Below are 13,518 nucleotides of genomic sequence, written 5' to 3'. Positions count from 1 at the left end.
CTAATAACAATGTGCGTAAATGGACTATACAAATTAGGTCAATATGGCATAATTACAGAGCGTAATTATGCTATGTGATACACCATGGTCAGGAAGATGTGCCAGGTGCGCGGGAATTTATTTTGTCATTTTAATGACCTGCGCCGTACTATGCTGGTAAAAAAAATGCGCCGTGCGCCGTACTTTAGAAAGCTAAAATAGTTATACTATTTTAGTCGACAATATACGCGAGTATAATGACTACGCGAGTCGAACTGACAATAATAAAATGTAAGACATGTCCAGGTTACTTCTGACTCTTCCGCTTGTCCGCCTTGTCGGATACAGAACGTATGGTAATCGTAAACTGCGGCTATTATACATACGAAATGTAAACAGACGGTGTTCAGTGTTGCCATATGACTTTGGAGAAAATTTCTTTCAAAATAAAGTTCTAGATTTCTCATTCATCAAATTTCCGTATCAAGAAAAATCATATATTATTGAAAAAGAATTAAATGCATACTGTACTGAGTAATGTGAGTATTACGTCTGTAAATAAAAAAACGGTCTGTTCCTCCACAAACTGCTCGTGCGCGGCAGCACGACATAGAATTGATGGCCGGGATTGCTCGAACATGTGCGCGAAGAGAATCAATTTTTATTATATTGCGCCAACTGTGCACAGCAATAGCTTAAAAAAGTGAAAATGCGCGGGAAAATTCACCGAAAACATACATCATCCTGAGTGTGGGTGATACATAATATGAATATATATATTTGCAAGATAAGTCAATGGTCTGTCGTTTATTTTTGCTTCATTTGAGCAATAATGGTTTCCAAATCTGGGTGCGTTATGTTATGTCATGTGTACTTTGAATAGACAAAAATTATAACTATCATATGAAAATTGTTATGTAGGTTATCATAGCACGAATCACAATAGAGTATCAAGATTGCAGCTCTGCCACCAGCCTTCATTGAATTATCCCGCCTTTTTTCTAAAATTCAATAATCTCTCTTCCAGCAAAGTTTGCGAAATTCATTAGCTGCATAAAATACTCTCTGCTGTGGCGTTCGAGTTCCGGTTGACATGAAAACTTGCGGTTCCAAAAATGGCGGGAAAGCTCTAATCGCGCCGCTCTGAAGGCAATTCATATAAATGATAATATAATCCACGCCTATGCTGGAGGAAGTTCAAACTTCAGAGGTGGAACTAAATGCAGTAAATTTGCAGTAAGTCAGAAAATACCAGATTTAGGCATATATACCAGATCTAAAATATTCATACCAGACACCTTTTGAAAATACCAGATTTGTGAAATCTGGTATAGAAATATACCATCTGGCAATGCTGAAACTTCAGCGTTACTTGAAATCATCTACAGACGATGTTGCCATTCCATTCAGATGAAAACTGTGTCTAAATCAGAACTGTGTCGGACGGCTCCGCGGCCCGCGCCGAGTGCTGCGCGGCGCGGAATCAATGACCGTGATTTGCACGAACGCCTGCACGAAAAAAATATAATTAGATTGATTTACGCGAGAAATTTCCCCGTTTATATACATCTTCCTGAGTGTGGCGTTTGCTTTATGTCACTCTCAAAACACCACACTATGCGGCGCGCCAGCAACAATGAAATGTCACGAACTGTTGCCACATTTATTTAAAAGCCTAAACTAAAGAACTCCAACCTACAAAATCCCTGAATTCCGATGCTGTGTGTGACTAAATTCGGCACATTGTGAGACTAATTCCGGCAGGCGGCAGCTCTTCAAACTATTCATTTGTAATTTCGGCGCCCTGTGTTGGAATTCCGACGCCCTGTGTGAGCTGTATCAGAATATGACACAGCTCGGAACAAGCTTAATTAAAAAATTTTAATTTTTTAATTAAGCTTTTAATTAAGAAAATTTTAATTTTTGGACACAGCTCAGAACAAGCTGTGTGTGTCTAATTCCAAGCTGTGTTGGAAATTGGAATTAGTTTTTAGGGTAAACGCGGTATATTCCGACATCGTAGGTAATTCCGTCACTTCTCTAGTTTTTCCTTTATATTAAGCTTTGTTTTAGTTCCATGCGTTCATTTAAATACAGGTATACTTAAAGGATTCCTAATATATTCACAGACTTATTTAAAAGTCTCAAACCATAATATTCTTTCTACACAAACAGTTTATCACTATTTGGTAGATCAAGCTCAACTATAACTTTGACACATTTTTCGATGTTCTCACAGGGTGACGTGCACTGTCTCTCTTTGGATCTTAACATTTTCCTGCCAGACGGCCCAGACCTACTGTTTTGGCAATAGTATGGCGCCCAATAGTATGACGTCACTATTTCAACCATCAACGAATGTGCGGAACTAAGACAAAGCTTAATACAAAGGAAAAAGTTGAGAAGTTTTGGAAAAACCCACGATGTCAGAATATACCGCGTTCACACTATATGTATATCTCATTTATTGCAATGTATACTCACAAGTCACAAGGAGTCAAGGTCAATTGAATAGCATGGAAATGCTCCAGGCTCCAGCCTTCCTGGACCTGGTGCATCTAAAGGATCAACCATTTTGTTTACTAGAATTCCACCTTGCTGGCAGTGAGTTTAATCAGTTGGCTTCAATATATATGTATAATGTACCTAAGACTGAGAACTGAGATTGTGTCATACTGTAACTGTTGTATAATTTTTTTTAGCATGCTATGATGATTGGTATGTCATGAAAATCAAAGCAACTCTTCCTGGCATAAGGCATTATTATACAGGATTGGAATTTTCCTACTTGTTCCTGAAATCTTGCAGATCCAATGTGACAAATTTTTAAGACATTTGGAAACTCAAGGCACGATTGAGTACTTTGTTAACAATTGGATACTAGATAGGAGGTAATTCATCTGGTGGAAATTTCATGGTTCCAGAAATGGCAGGAAATCTCTAGTTGTGGGCTATAATGGCAAAGCAGAGTTTTTTAGACACTCCCTCAAGTTCATTTTTCTTTGCTCAAGACAAGCAAAATATCATGGATATATACCAGCATTATCATACATAAGAAATTGGTTTAAATCTTGAGCACTATGTCTTGAGTAAATAGGAGATTAAAAATGAACTGATTCTAGAAAATCTCTGGTTTGTCAGTGAAATTGTCACTATGGTCGTGGCCCTAAGGGTAGACGTTTTCCATGCTTGCTGGCATACCTATCTAAAATAAACTCTATCATGAATGCAACACCTTTTAGGCACTGGATAAAAACATGTGAAATAAGTAGGAATTCTCATAATCTCCTATCTTAGTGTGGTCTAATCACAAAGGAAAAGGGATCAATTGATAATCATGTCTGATTGGCAAGATCTTCAGAAGGCGTAAATTTTGCTGCTGATGCGTTGCCAAATATCTTTTGAAATTCACTAACTTTCTGCACCCTGGTCACCTGCATTCCACTCTGTCAAGTTCAGCAATTGTGTTACCAAAAGTAGGTTTTGAAACCTAAATAATTCTGGTATTATTAATGATTTGTTGACAGAACTACCAAAATTGTCAAAATTTCTTGCCACAGATTCATGTGACGTTAAAAGGTATTAATAGAGAAATAGAGAGATATTATGAAGATAAAAATTTCCATGATTATTTGTTACCATGGCTCTTCAGATCAGGGCTTGCTAAGTCTGTTTAATCATTTGCAATGGCAAATTGCTATTTAGTTAGTTACCTATATCATGTATCTTCAACAAAAATAATGTAATTTATTGTGTTAAATGGCTTCTAAGCAAGGTAAAAAGATTTTGTTCCCATTTTTAGGATAAAATTGAAAGTTTAATCACTCCAATAACCTACTAATCGAAAGTGTTCATAATGTCTTTCATTGCATATAGTAAGGAAAAAGAATACAAAATATCTGAAATTAGAAACATGAGTTCTTGTCTCTTTAAAGCCAATTAAGTACTTGAAAATGTTTCTTATTGTAAAATCATTGTCTTGTTGGAGTTGTTGCTAAGTTCAAGCTGTCTGATATGAGTGTGAAATGAGGATGTTGTTGACGACGTTCTTTTGAGTGCTGTTATCACGTCGATTCCAAAGACTAAGCAGAGTTTGTTTTCTAAGCCGTTTGTTTTCTAAGCCATGAATTTTAGATCCACTAGCTTTCAATATCAGGTCTCAAGTTCAAAAGAAGTACACATAGCAAATTTGGTAGTAATAGATTTCAGAAGGAATATCAAAGTTTTAAAAGATGTAAGAATCTGCACCCTGCACCTAAGCATACTATGCATCAATTCAAATTCTTGCATACCTATCATGAATTACTGCAAATTGTTATTAGTATTTTACCGCTAATTTTTCAAATTTTATGTGATGGATGGTTTTAAAATATGATATCAATTTACTATATATATATATAAATATAAAAGAGAAAACCTCAAATAACCTCAAAATATTTTCAGAACTATATACCTGGATATTATTTACTACTGTTCCCAGCATGAATTCAAAAAAGCTAAAATACAGTAAAGCTACAAAACGCCTCCTAGATTGTAGTGACGATGAGGAGGAAATTTCATCTAAGAAAACTAAAGTGTGTTCTATGCCGCCTGCACCTTCATCATTATTCACCCTAACTCTGGAATCTTCGATTGCTGAACCTGAAAAGGACAGCTCTGATGATGAGGAAGAAGTTAAGAAGGTAAGTATTCATGATATCAGATCTTTCATCTCAACATTGAGGCATTTGTTCTGTGAACATGCCCAACATCTGTATACATACTGAGATTTTAAGATTTTTGTGTTTTTCACTAATCTGATTAGATATTTGATGCTCTTCTATCCATTATTATTCAAGTTAATTCAGTTGACATTCATTCAGGGAGAGCAGAAGAGGAGGCGCAAAGTCAGTCGGGCTCAACGTGACCGTGAGGCCAGGCAGTTGGAAGAGCAGCTGAGAGAAGCCGAGCGTTCCCGCCTCACCAAAGACACTATCGGCCCACAGACTGAAGATGATTATAGGGAACTGCTGCTCACCAACAAAGCATGCAGTGCCACCTGGATCCAGTATATCAGTTTCTTGCTTGCTGTATGTATTCTCATAATTGTTCTATTGTCTAGTTTCACCTTTCTGTCTACAGTTTAACAATACTGAGCACTTTACAAATAATAATACATAACACTTGAGTGGTTTGGAGGGTTTGGTTGGCAAGTGCAAGGCTCACTGATATTGATACGTTGGAAATGAAATGGTCAAGTTATGCAGTTTCTTGGGTTTATTAAACATTGGAAATTACTATGCACCTTCTCTGTTTTTTGGTCTAGTTCCAGGATTTTAGTTAATGAGGATAACATTATCATTTAATTATTATTTTTATTTTAAAATTTTCTTTGTTAGGTAAAGATGGTTGTTCTAACTCAACTTTTAGTTATTTTCTTTTCATCAGCTCATTTACCAAATTACCATTACAAATTAACAATAATTCACAGCAATGAATAATTGTGCTGAAAATATTGTTTATAGATTCGAATGATCCAGACCCATTTTACATGATATTATGTCTGCATGATGATAGGAATAAAAATCTAATTTTTCTTTCTCATCCATTCCTGATGTTGCAGGCTGGTGAGCATGAACGAGCTCGGGCCACGGCGCGAAGAGGGCTGTCCATGATCCCGTTTGAGGAGCAACAAGAACGAGTGAACTTGTGGACGGTATTGCTACGCCTTGAGGTTATGTATGGCTCCACTGACAACGCTGCTGAGACGGCTTTGGCTGAGGCTTGTTCCAATGCTGACGACTTTATTATTCTCACCAACATGGCCAACATTTACCAGGAGAACGATATGCTCAATGTTAGTCAAGTAGCTGTATTTTCTCTAAAGCAGCTTTGAAAATGTAGCCAACATAGGTCATGTAAACAAAATGAGGTTTGTCCAGATAATAATTGAATTTCAATTTATTTGTTCTTTCATCCCTGCCAGCGTCTTTTAGAATGATGTGTTTAATGCCTAAATATGTTAGGGCGAAATAGGCGAAATCTGTTCTAAAAACGTGTCTCATGTCTGTCCTGTAGCTGTTTCATCCTCATAGAAATCTGCATAATAGGGCCAGCATCTTTTAGACGGTTGAGTGTCCGCATGCTAATTGAGTACCGTAGTTGAGTTCAAATCCTTTCCTTAGCTTTTCATGTCCTGGACTCTTTCAATTATATTTTACTACTTTCATGTTTTGCCAATTTCAATTAAATGGAAGATAATCCATAAAAAGCTATGGATTTTTAATTTGTCATGAAGTTATTTGTGTTTGTTTGTGTTCAGAAAGCAGAAGAGATCCACAACCGCATCACTAAGAAATATTACGCCGAGATGGATGCCTGGGTGCGGAAGGGCCAGTTTTATTACTCCACGGGACAGGTTGAAGAGGCAAGGACTACCCTTGTTAAAGCCTTGCGTGTTCTCAAGAAAAAGGAAGGTGAGAAAGTTTTACTTTTTTGTGTATATTTTCCTAAAGATTACCACAAGCTTTATCTAAAGCCTGGAAATATACTCATGGCTTCATTCTATTCCCTTGGTCGGTAGTGAATTACAAATTTTGTATATTAGACTCTTCTAGAAAGAGAGTCATTAGCTGTGTTCAATTCTCCTTCTATTGAATTGTTCAGAGTGTTTTTTTTCAACCTTTTGTAAATACTTACGTTTTCAATCATGCATGGTACTAACTAAAAAAAAGTGAATGTTCATGCTTACAATTTACAAATCTGAGAAAAAATAATGTAGCCTGCTTATATGCTATGTATAACATGCTTATATGCTATCTCGTCACCTTGAAGCCAATTAAGTACTTGAAAATGTTTCTTATTGTAAAATCATTGTCTTGTTGCTAAGTTCAAGCTGTCTGATATGAGCGTGAAATGAGGATGTTGTTGACGACGTTCTTTTGAGTGCGGTTATCACGTCGATTCCAAAGAGAACTGTGAATGTGTTAGTGTACTCTTGTGGGTGAATTTATTAATCTTCATTACACAGGATTGCACAGGGTAACTGTCTGGGAGCTGCCCACTCACCCATCCTGACGGAGCTTTTAATCATTTTCAGTCTGATTTTCTTATTTTTTGTATAGAACTCTGGGCTTTTTGCAACCCTGTCATATGATGAATGTGCGAACTTAAATTCAGCTTTTTCTGTGTGCAACTAGTATTGAATGTTCAGATCTCTTTCATATTCTTGCCTTTGATATTTCTTCTAATGCTATCCTTTTATTTTTTGGCTTCGATTTCTCGCCGTACAAACCACGCCGTTGAAGCACTCCTCAAACGATCATTTGACTTGCTTGCCTTCATTTCAGGTGTGGATGTGACGTGTCGCTTCGCACAACTGGAGCACAAACATGGCGATGCTGACAGAGCCAAGAGCATGTTTGAGTCTGTGCTTGCAAACTTCCCTAAACGCGTCGACGTCTGGAACGTCTATGCCGACCTACTGATTAAGACCGAGGATTTCGAGCAAGCAAGGTGGGAATGTTCTTATTCTTGTTTAAAAAAAATTCTGGAACAATTCTGATTGATCTGTAGTTATTGAGAACATTTATATGACGTTTGAAACGTTTCCATCCACTTGAAGTTCAAGGGGACATCAACAACCATATATGTGTTAAATATTCAAATGATGATTACTTGACTGTTGACATGATTCATAATGATATCTATAACAATGGTTGTTGATAGCTTCGACACTATGACCATTATAGATAAGATTTCCTAAAACATTCATTAATTGCACGAACATTGACATCATTCACATGTCTTGATCATTTTATATAACGCTAATGTTTCACGTTTTCAGGAACGTCCTATCGCGAATGTGTTGTCTGCAAATGCGCCTGAGCAAGAAGTTGGCGCTCTTCTCCAAGTGGCGTACTTTTGAGAAGACGCACGGCAACTCGCGCACTCAGGAGGCTGCCAAACGCCTCATAGACGAACTGCTCCTCAAAGAGGAAGCTGCGCTCGACGAATAAACTCTGCTGCAAAATTGCTTTTGTTCTTAGCCTTTCATCCGAGTATGAACGCCTTCAAGAACATACTAAACGAATCTATGCAGGAGCATATGTTCAGTCTTAAAATGCCTAGCAAGTTACGGACCAGGCAAGAAATCCAGCAGCTATATCAATCGTCAGTTATGGAAAGATCGGGTTCCAAAGGCCGGATCCCTTGTGAATCAAGTCACGAAAAGTACAAGAATCGGCAACAGGCAATGGGCCTATTTCTTCAGTGCCGACACTTCTATTGTATTCTAATAATCACGTCTATGCCGGAAAATTACATTATTGCTCCTAATATTCAAACGAAGACTTCATCGACGCTCAGCAAAGTTATGTTACAAGATCGTAATGTTTTGATGTTGGATAGTTGTTCAGCCTTGATTGGGTTACGTAATTCTTGTAAACAATTTTACTTATTTGATTGAAAACAAAAATTTTCAATGCAAAAATCTGTGTAACACTGAAGGTAATCGTTACGGGGAGCACAATATTATTACGCGGTAGAATTACCTTTAACGTATAACCTAGACTATCTTCTGAAAGAACTGGTAACACATGTATTCTTTTATATTATCTCCAATAAACAAAAGTTACCTAGTATCAATAAGTGAAAGTCCGTGGAGCGACTTGTTCGCGGTGCACAGGTGTGCTACGTACAAGTGCCAGTCGCAGGCTTCCAGTCTGCTGGTCGCGTCAGTCGAGCGTTCGGGTTAGGCGTGCGTGGATGTTGGACATCCGCTCGCTAAGATTTGTCTGTGAAAGGGATCAGAGACTGAAATATAATCGATCGCTGGAAATGTAGCGAAAATTTTTCTAGAATTACAGAACTAAAATATGGGAAGAAGAAAAAATGAGAATTCGATACACTGCGTATAATATCGTGGAAAGCGTGTTTGAATATATGCGTGTGATGTTAACGCGTAGTTGTGAAATGCCCAATTTGAGTGTTTTTTGCGTTAGAGAGGATAAGAATACTATATAATTTAATTCTACTTAGCTTTGAGAACTGTGTTCGTTTAATAAATATTCGTGAAACAGCGGAAATGAATTATATAATGGTTCAAGGTTTTCAATTTATAAACTTTGATATAAATTTGTCAATTATAGATAAGTATATATCATTATAAAATATGTAAATATCAAATTCGCTTTCACTTTTTATTTTAATCAAATTCTTGATTGGACTAGCTACATAACAAATTCTCAATTTTAAAAGCTTTTGGAAGCGATCACCCGTATTTTTCTATCCCATATTCTAACTTCGGTCTTTCTTTATACTCTGTTCCTCTGCTGTTCGATCCTCCAACTAAGCACACTTGAAAAATAATACCAGACATACAACAATAATACGCAGATGTTCGCGTCAACATTAACCACATTCAAATATCTCGTTTCCCTCCCTCCCCCCAATAAAAAATGATAATATTCGATTCATTCTAAACTTACTAAACTTATCGCATATTATGTTGGAGTTATAAAATACGCAGCGTCATAAAGAATAAGCAAGTTGATAAATAATTCGGAGATAAATAATTGTGCAATAATTAAATTGATATAATAATTGTGCAATAATTAATTGATAAATAATTGTGCGGGGAGATGGCTGGAGCCGTTAAATGCTCAATCACAGAACGTGCTGTGATAAGAGATGCCACCTCAGACGCGCTAGAACGTTTTGCTCGACTGAGTCGATAACATTCTATCGTGTTCTCCTACACTGCTTTATTTATTTATTTAAATTTATTTAGCGATCTCTGCACACAATGCCATAATTGGCATAATTTTATTAGAAAATCTATCTCTGAATCGCGCTGCAGAAGTGACTATTTCAGCAACATATACAGAATTAGAATTTTTCGAATGAATTTTTAAACCACGTTTCATTCAACCACGAATTTGTAACCACGTTTTCACCTTTAAAATAGGAAATCAGGGATTGATCGTTTCACGAACCGAAATCTGCGCTCGATACTGATTTCATTGTCTCCGGCGAAAGAATTTGTTAGGTCTACACTATATACGACGGGACAAAGAACATTTATTTCAACCTTTGGCAAGGCAGCTCTTTGTTGAGTAATTTAATTCAGATGCTTATGAAGTGACCATCACTTACCTAGGCAACGCTACAGATCAGACTCGACTTCATCAGCAACCAACAGTTCGCCCTCAACGATCAGCTGCTAACAAATTTCATAAATGCGTTAGTTCCAAGAATTTTATATGAATGAAGGACAGTCGAGTAAATCAGGAACGAAACGATACTGAGTGAGGTCAACTATCTGTTCAACTTTGCAGGTAAGGTTTTTTTATTTACCGATGCGTATTATTTTACCTTCCCTGAATAACAAATTTACAGAAACCGTATACGAGAAAACTGGCAACGAGCTAACAGGGCTTCTCAGCTGCAGCATCCTGTTAGCCAAAACATTCGATCATAGCAACAAAGACAAATTGTTCGCTAATTAACAGGCATTTTTTTAGCTGCATACGTGCCTAATTGCGGAAACTACGCTGCAAAAATTGTTCTCAAGTATATTGTATTTCTCATACGTTACTCTGTACGAATATGCGTAAGCAATCAGCGCACTCAATATTTACTTACGATGACTCTATGATGAATTGCTGAACGCAATTCGAAATTCGACTTCTGACTACTAGTCAACGGCAGCCAGTCTTGGTTTTGATCGCCCAATCGAAAATTTCATTCATATATTGTTGACCATTTACAAATATAAAGTATATGCTTCATCAGTGTTGTTACGGCTAATTTAGCTGACCTGTATCGGTAGTCATGAATTATATTATCGAACTACAGGCGTCGTGAGGTAATAGCTACTTCTAGGGCTATTATCAGAGGCAGCTTGTAAACACCTAAGTGATATACTTCTGAGGATTCATTTGAGGACGCTGTAAAAATAGACGATTAAAACGCAACATTTGGGAACCGAACCTCTCGAAACTCGGCCAATTCAACCGATCTGAACGAAATTATTTTATAAACATATAAAGTTTGTCACGTTAAGCGTTCTAAGGCGTTTCTCAGAGCCCCCAGAAAGTATTCCTTATGACGCCATCTGCGGCGGTGCCTTGACTGTTACTAACATGATATGGTTTTAATTGCGTTCATATGACGGTTCTAATTGGGCGGAATATGCGTTATTATGTTGCCAGGATATTGCGTTTTAATTTCGCTATTGCACGGGGCAAAGGAATTTGCAGAAATGTTGATAGTGCGGGACGCATCTGTGGTAACAGCCATAGATGCGGGACTACTGTCCATCTCGTGACTGTAATGACTATATCCTGCAATACGTACGATTTTATAAAATAAATAATATAACGGTTTCAGCGTTTGTTCGGCCGTAGGCCTGTCGCCGATTCTTAACATTGCAGAAAATCCACAGCATATTGCGGGCTTGAAATCGCAACTACTGCTTCAAATTTTACTCTGCTTAACCGCCTGCCTCCTTGCCGATTCTGACAACTGGCGCACAGAGCTGGATCGAACCCGCACCTCTCTGCTCCAACCTTGGTACTCTGAACTTTAGCCACTGGGCCACTCATCATCATCTTAAACGTCAGAGGCGGAATTGTTCTTGACGAGCACCCTTATGAAAGTAAAGGACTATATTTTGAGAGCCAACGTCCCGGTTACGGTGTTGTCTGCCCAATTATTTTACTCATTTCCTATGGAATTGCGTGGCAAATGACCCTGGGTCACCTCGACGAATCAGTGTACTAATTTTTCATAACCTCAAATTTCAAACTATACGTGTGACAAATGGTACATATATAGAATCCTAGCATGAATATATCAGCATCTGCGGTAGAGGGCTTTGACCGTTTGCCAAGTAGAAGTTGTGCATCAACTAAGTGTTGATACGAGCTGTATTAGGAACGGTGCCGTTGCTTGCATAGGCGTGGTCCTCTAACGCGACTTCCTCGCTGCATGGCTTTCCCTGTGTCACGGCACGTCAGCGTTAATGGAACTTCCATGCATCGGTGTTTGTCATATTTCTAGTAATGTTACATAAATTTTATTATAATTAAAAGTCTAAACTTTTAAAGCATCCTATGTGCGCACAACAGTCTCCGTTCGTAATTTTTATTTCATAATTCTAAGTCATTTGGATTATTACAAGTTGAATATTTTGCATAAAAAAGCAAGCAAAGGTGCTCTAAGAAAGATATATGCATAACAATAATATTTTTAATCAACATGATAGTAATTTAAAAAAAGTCTGAGACCAACTTCTTGTTCATTTCCTTCTGCCTCTGCCAAAAATATGGTCCTTTGGTGGAATTATTTTTATATTGAAAATCAAAATTAATCATTACAGTAGCAACAATAGTGCTGCACATTAGCAAAAATAATGAGCATTTATTCACAGATTGCCCTCCTAAGCTTGTATTACCTGAACTACATAATTTTAGGGCTAAATTTCGTTCTCTGACTGCTGCTAACACAACCTATAAACAATGGCATCAGTTCGTTACGGTGGTTGTTCTAACATGCATTTAACACTGTTTGTTGTGGCCATACAGAGACTGAAGTAACAATACAATTGTTAGATACAATCGTGATGACTGTGCGTGCACTTGTTGTGAACATATGTTTCGTTTGTGCCCAGTCGATGACAGTCGCAAAAAAATGAAAGAGGTTGCAAGTTAAGCGGCTATGAATTGGTTTATGTATTCATGATGACACGAGCACCGTTACTATAGCCTTATATTTGATGATAATATTAATGTCGGAGTTTCGATGAACGTTAATGTCTAAATGACAATGTAAACTATTGATATGCATTGACCATTGCTTTTGAGTTATAAAAATATTCATTTTCATTTGCGTCAGTTGGAACATTTGAGTTGCTAAGCTCGTAACATTTTGACCGATTGACAGTTTATGTTTACGAATTAAGATGCTACTTGCACCAAGCCTGCGATGTGGCAAATCTTTTAATATCTCTGAACCTGCCGTGCCTCAGCAAAAGGTTTACGTCAACAGCGCAAGCCAAGAGCCCTACAATCTGACTTTCGAGATGCTGTCCTTCATTGAAGGTGGCCATGCCGATGGGCTTTTTTACGGCCAAACACGACGATTTTTTTTCTATCAAATGTGTTGGCTACATAAACTATGATGGCCTGAAATTTTAGCATTTTCAATGTGAAAATAAATAATATAAATTCAATTGTTACACCAAAAATAAAAATTTACTTTTAAAATAGTGAATAATATGGCCGATTTTGGCATTTTTTGTGAGCGTATTCGGCCGGTTTCTTGCTATCATCTGGCAGCCTGCTTTAGTCAGCAGGGATTCAGGGCACGAGACTCAGGCACAACCACAGGAATGAAGGAGCAAGATTTCGCAATCGCTGCTTCAGGTCTGATTTGAAAATAAATTTTCATGCAAATGAGACTGAATTCAGAGAGTTTGAGAGGTTCATATGGTTGTTTTTGTCAGTTTGACTAGAGATCCAATCATCCAACACACAAAAAGATAGTCGCTTATTTCCA

The 13,518-nt window shown here is 37.5% G+C and overlaps 1 protein-coding gene across 1 annotated transcript; it reads left to right on the top strand.

Annotated features, from left to right (window-relative positions):
- The first annotated feature begins 4,421 nt into the window (after window positions 1–4,421).
- Window positions 4,422–7,984, top strand: LOC108670585 (protein RRP5 homolog). The gene is made up of 6 exons (XM_018158049.1): window positions 4,422–4,661; window positions 4,842–5,048; window positions 5,582–5,815; window positions 6,281–6,434; window positions 7,308–7,473; window positions 7,805–7,984. Exons 1-6 carry the CDS (start codon window positions 4,461–4,463, stop codon window positions 7,974–7,976), a joined length of 1,134 nt encoding a protein of 377 aa, XP_018013538.1. The 5' UTR covers window positions 4,422–4,460; the 3' UTR covers window positions 7,977–7,984.
- The last annotated feature ends 5,534 nt before the right edge of the window (window positions 7,985–13,518 follow it).

Source organism: Hyalella azteca, unplaced genomic scaffold (assembly GCF_000764305.2).
Source record: "Hyalella azteca isolate HAZT.00-mixed unplaced genomic scaffold, Hazt_2.0.2 contig11947, whole genome shotgun sequence".
NCBI lineage: Eukaryota > Metazoa > Arthropoda > Malacostraca > Amphipoda > Hyalellidae > Hyalella > Hyalella azteca.
Note: the sequence above shows the minus strand (reverse complement) of the source record. Positions and strands in the feature narration are given on the sequence as shown.

Coding starts and splice junctions, on each gene's coding strand:
- LOC108670585 (XM_018158049.1), top strand. CDS start 4,461: ATGAATTCAAAAAAGCTAAAATACAGTAAAGCTACAAAACGCCTCCTA. Junction 4,662..4,841: donor ATGAGGAAGAAGTTAAGAAG/GTAAGTATTCAT, acceptor ACATTCATTCAG/GGAGAGCAGAAGAGGAGGCG. Junction 5,049..5,581: donor ATATCAGTTTCTTGCTTGCT/GTATGTATTCTC, acceptor CTGATGTTGCAG/GCTGGTGAGCATGAACGAGC.